This window comes from Seriola dumerili, unplaced genomic scaffold, assembly GCF_002260705.1.
Source record: "Seriola dumerili isolate Sdu_G_001 unplaced genomic scaffold, Sdu_1.0 BDQW01000801.1, whole genome shotgun sequence".
NCBI classification, from domain to species: Eukaryota; Metazoa; Chordata; class Actinopteri; order Carangiformes; family Carangidae; genus Seriola; species Seriola dumerili.
The window spans coordinates 176,098-181,851 of NW_019175056.1; the positions used below are offsets into that span (position 1 = coordinate 176,098).

Genomic DNA, 5,754 nt, shown 5'->3' on the forward strand with positions numbered 1-5,754 from the left:
GAGCCTCCTCTCTTCTGATTGGCTCACCGACCAGTTGATACTAGAGCTCCAGAGAGAAGCCTGAGAGAGGAGATGTAAAACTACACTGGGATGGTTTTTGGTTCTTAAAACCAAATATAAACAAACAAATATATCTTCTTATGGATCAACACTTCAAATAAAACACAGAAGAAGAGAAACGAATGGGATCATTTAAACCCATGATCAATAAACTTTAAACTAAGCATTACCTCTGATATTAGTAGGGCTGCACCTTGGCACAGTGGTGCTTTAAGCTAAGTCAGCATGAGTGACTATAGTACGTCCTGAGGGGGGCATGAATGTGTGAACCATACATGGCAGTCCATCCAATAGCTGTTAATGGCCGACAGACTGACATTGCCCTCCCTGGAGCCACATTGCTAGCATATAGTATATTCAAAACAATATTCAAGTCATGCATAATCCATGATAATATCGCTGCTTTGCTTGTATCCATTGGTTGTTAACTGTGTTAGAATAAGCACAAACAGCTCCAACGTCAAATCAGAGATCTTAGAAGTGGCAAATATGGAGGAAGCATGATTTTTCTGTCAAAAATTGTTCTTGAATTAAATGAAAAGTGTTATTTCAATAAGTTCGGTCTTCGTTTCTCCGGGTTCAGCTCTGAGAGGGCAGCTCTAACCCGCGGGGTTTAAAAACCTGCTGGTCGACTCCCTCCTCCTGTCTCCCGCTCTGACAGACATCTTCTTAATGATGTCACCGTGTTCCCAGGTCTCAGCTATCGACTCGGTGAGTTCAATGTTATTGCCACAAAAATAAGACTGCAGTTGTAATAAACCGGAATTATCCTCTTAATTGCGCTTACGGCGTAGCAGCGCTCTGGGATATGAAATTGTCACCGCAGATTTAGTCGCAATGTGAAGTTATATTAAAACTTTAATGGTTCGTGTTATTACAGCACAGCCATAGGTGCAACAACAATCTTAAGGAAGGTGTATGTTCAGTGATGCTGAAGCCCAAAGTAAGTAGTTCCTGCATTTCCCTCCTTTTAATACTTCCTCCTGTGAAACTTAAAGTTTAGAACTTTCCTCTCCTCCAGATTGATGCTCGGTCGGATGCTACACACTTTTTAAAAAAATATTTTAGCTCACATCTTTAACAACTCCCAGTGGATTTATTCTATTTAACCTACTCTTTAACCCACTTTCAAAGAGCTTACTGCCGGCAACAAAAGAAGGCCAACGTGACACCTCATATAAAGTTACTCCACCCAAATAGGAGCCTGTTAGTTCTGATACTGTTTAATTCTGCCTTGTTGGACCAGGCGTCTGCTGTACAACAAAGTCAAGCCAGGAGGCTGTCTCTAACGATGTAGCGGGCCCGTCACTCACTCCATGTATCTGCATGGCTCCCTTCACCCAGGGGCCCACCTCCTTCCATTAGGCTGAATAAATGAGGTGCCAATCAGGCGGTTGAGGTTGTGACTTCACACGGAGCACAATAAGTGCCTCGGTCTGCTATCTGGTTATGGTGAAATCTTGTTGAAGGCAGGCAGGGGGATTCACTTCACTCCTAATGCATTGTGGGAGTAACAAATGGAGGCACTCACGGTTGTTGCAGGCAGGGATTTAGGTGTCTGTGGTTGCTTTCAGGGTGAGGGGGCTGCAAAAGTGAGTGAAGCAGAGAATGGGGAGAAAATGGCAAGCAATATCCATATCCCCCCTGAAAATGCTTGAAATGTGTCATTCAATCCTTCAAATGTTTCGAGCCAATCCGAAGCGTCTGACGCACCAGTTATAACGCATGGCATCCTTTGATGAGCGTCCGCTGGTGACCACACGGAGCCGGCTGTACGCAGAAGGGAGTACTCAGTGTCAGGGGGTGTGATTCTGCAGAGTGATAAATGTGATAAAATAGCTTTTCTGGAGAGTTGATGTGTGTCGACGCAATGAGTGCAAGTTTTTTTTTTGACACTTTGACCCCTCGGTTTGACGTCATCGCGTGACACAAAACAGCAGAAACAGGGTGCCATTAAACCACTGCGGCAGTAGAGGGCGCAACGAGATGATGTAATTAAAATTCAAACCGATCAAACCACAACAACGGAAAAAAACAAATATGAAAGATATTACTTTTTTTCACCTGCTGCCATTTTTTCAGATTCTTCAGCAGAGCGAAGCTTCAGTGAAAAATAAGTCTCTTGGAGCATGTGGAAATTATGATTTATTTGTGAAGTCTACTTCCACTCCATGTTGTTATCAATACACCAAGTGTTCCACCTCAGCCGAGCATAAAATCCATTTGTGACACAAAGATACAGAAACTTATTTAATGATAGAAAGAAAAATCTTGACAGCCCAGAGACCCGAAAATATGCAACGCTGATCCCAGCTGGCCTCTTCACTGCCGCGCTCTGTGTCAGACATGTTATAAACCAGCGGTTCACAACCTTCTTTCCAACTCATGACCCATTTGAAAATCTGAAAAATCTTGGCGGCGCACATCTAACAACACAAAGGCCAAATAAGGCCTTCCCAGAGAGCCTTCCATTTTAATGATGACAATCGGACGTTCAGGACTGAACTGAAAGGAGGGGAAGCTCAATTATTCTTTCTTGTTTTTTGGGGAGAGATCACTTGTCCATCCACCATCTGCCGCTTTCCTTTTAACTCTTCGTGTTGTTGACTAGCTATCTATTTTGATACTCGGTCTGGCTGGCGACAACATAAAAGCTCCTATCATTGGCTGATCACAGTGATAGGCCTTAGAGAAAAGAAAAAAAACAAAACAATAAAAGGTCATTTTGTTTTAAAACATTATCTATGTGTATTATAATTACATCTTTTCACCAAACTTGGGAACCACTGGTATAGACCTATTCATGATAAAGAAAGTTGTCTATGGACAGACGCAGTGTATTGTGTTGTCCCGAACTAATTCCAGAAAAATGGAACAGCAATAACTGAAATACTTTGAACGCTTCATATAAGGAATGGTGAGATAATCTCATGTCGGACTGCAAAGCAGAACTTTACAGCAAGGTGACGATGGGAAATCAGGCGAGTCAGAGGGATGTGCTATTGACTGGCCTCCGATCTGCTTGGGTCTTAATTCATGAAAAGCCCCTGCTGAGCTCTTCCTTTCCACAAGTGGCTGAGGCTGCTCGAGAGCGTACGAGAGCGGCAGTGATTAATGTGGTTATAAAAACCGGTCGGCCGACTTTTAAGTGTTACACTAGATCATCTCCTGAAGGAGCTCCACCATGTGCACTGGAGCGACGCGAAAAACCGGGAGCTGTGAGAAGTGCATCAGAAACAAATCTCTCATCAAACTTTGATGTACTCAGTTCAACAAAAAAAAAACAAAACAAAGAGAAAAAAAACCTTCCCTGTTGTCTGAACTGGCGCTGGAAATCCTTATTGCCTCTAAAGGATCATGCTGCTGAGATAATATTTGCTGTCGATCATACACTGAAATTGCTCTGCTGCTGGCTTCACATTAAAGCTTTAATAGATATTTTCATTTAAAAGGGGCAATAAGTAAGAACTTTACTGCCCCTTGACACAAAATAGCCATAATATATTTGTGTGGGGTTGATGGGGCTGTGGATCACTCACTCCCAGTGGCTCAGGGATTATTCCCCCTATAAGAGCTGAGAGCTTTAAAACTCACTTTCCAGCACATACAGGAGCAAGAACCCCACCCTCACAGATTAACACCATCATGGGCAGTAACCGTAACAGTGTGGAGGCTAAAAAAGGCAAATACAAGTACACTGAGACTAGAGGAGCATATACTCTTGTATGTATGACAGTGTAATGACCCTCTCTGGACAGGACCCCTCGGCCTCTCGCTGCCCCCCGGTGTCAGGTGGTCAGGGAGGTTCAGTTCACCTGGACTGAATACTGGAGATAAAAAAGCTTGTGGCAGTCAGCCAATCTTTTTTCTCTCTTCTGTCTTCACACCCTTTTGGTTTTGCAGCATTTCTCTTTGACTTTAAGGTGCGATTTGTACGTTATTGCTATCGCTACTTAGCCAATGTTAGCTTAACGTTAGGATTAACAGCTGTTTGTTTACCAGTCTAGAAGAAATGTGGCGAGTTCGGCATCAAACTTTGTTCCTTTACTCACTAAGAGGTGTCTCCAGCGACATCCATTTTGCTTCTATCACTTCTTCTCTACTACTGAAGTTAGCATGCTAACCAGCTAGCCCCACCCTGTCCCTTCTCCTAATGCTACTTTGCAAAAGCGAGTCGCTGTAGCGTCCAGTCTGCTCTCAGTTCAGCGTGAAAGGATGAAGACGTAGTGCTGCTCAGAATTGAATTTGGGAGAACAGACAGTGGATGGATGGAAGTTTCATGATATCCAAGTGTAAAGTATTAGTTTCACTTCAACATATTACAGACATATGAAAAATAGATTGATGGAAATACACCTGTGTACCTTGAAAACAAAAACAAACATTAGAAATGCAATCTTCTGAGGGAAAAAGCGTATTTTAATTCCATAAAATGTCGGCGCTCAGAGCTCAATAACGCGAGTTTTCAGCGGCCTGAAGGGTTTTTCCTGCTAATATCCAGACTCTGCTCGAACACCTGCCTTCCCAAGTCTTGTGTATTGTATTATATCATGATGTATACCAACATAAGTCCAGCCTTTAAGTACGAGGACAATGACTATAAGTACTGACTTTCTACCTCAAGTATTTGTGGCTGTTTACATCCACATGATGAATTAGAGGTTGCAGCTCTTTTTTAGATGAATCCTGAGTTCCCTTCAAGCTGAGGATCAGAGCTTGAGCCTCATAGTCATTGTTTAATTTAAAATTCAATCTGCTGAGCCGAAGCAATGAAAAACATACTGCATCACTGTCCTAATACTTACGTACTGCATTGTAGATATTGAATTCGGTTTGAGGGTGGAGATTCATATAACTTGAGGTTCAGTGGGGTTCCTGATTAAGTTAGAACAAGATTCAATTAATGAAAATGTTAATGCTAATGCCTGCTCTTGGCTTCTTTTTTTTCTTTTGTCTGTCTACGCTCATGTGTCTGCAACTGAATCAAAGTCTGATTGGGACAAAGCTGAAGCAACACTGATGATTTTATTTTATATATATATATATATATATATATATATATATATATATATCCTGTTATAGCACCAATTATATTGATGTGGCTCCCCGTCTTCTCCATCTTCCTCTCTTCCTTCCACCCCTGAGGCGTCAGGTAAGGGAATACAATTATTTGTTCAAAAACAAAGGATCAGCAAAAAGGATTCTGTTCTGGATTAAGCAATCTTTTAGTTGGCTGTGGGGCGTATATAACAGCGTGTCCTATAAGGAAACAACTCACTTTGTAAGTAAAGCTTAGAAGCTGTTTCTTCTTTATCCTTCTGAACGCATTGTGCTGTGCAGGTTTGTTCTCAGTGCAGCCGAGCAGTGACACACAAGTATGCATGTGCACTTCTTGTTATCCAATGCCAAATAATCTGTTTGAACAAAGTCTCTCATTGCTGGACATATTAGATTCATGTGGGCCAGTATTGACAGTGACATATGAGGCCTGGTTGTTTTTCTTTTTTCTCTTTTCTTTTATTTTTTGTGCAGAGCCGGAGCAGGGGTAGATGGGAGGTGGGCCACATTACTGAGTCTGCACTGTAGCTGTACCACTCCCTCTCTCTCTCTCTCTCTCTCTCTCTCTCTCTCTCTCTGTTTCTGCTCTCTATTGCGCGCAAGCGCACCAGGGGAGTGTTTGAGGATCTGCCTTCA

General features: G+C 42.4%; 1 protein-coding gene across 1 annotated transcript in view; it reads right to left on the minus strand.

Moving 5' to 3' along the window:
• Window positions 1–1,736: 1,736 nt before the first annotated feature.
• LOC111237027 (transmembrane protein 26-like) overlaps window positions 1,737–5,754 on the minus strand; it is a 34,503-nt gene continuing 30,485 nt past the window's right edge. Inside the window, exon 5 of the mRNA XM_022765975.1 lies at window positions 1,737–1,830. Within this exon, the coding sequence (XP_022621696.1) occupies window positions 1,737–1,830 (94 nt within the window). The remainder of the gene's footprint in view (window positions 1,831–5,754) is intronic.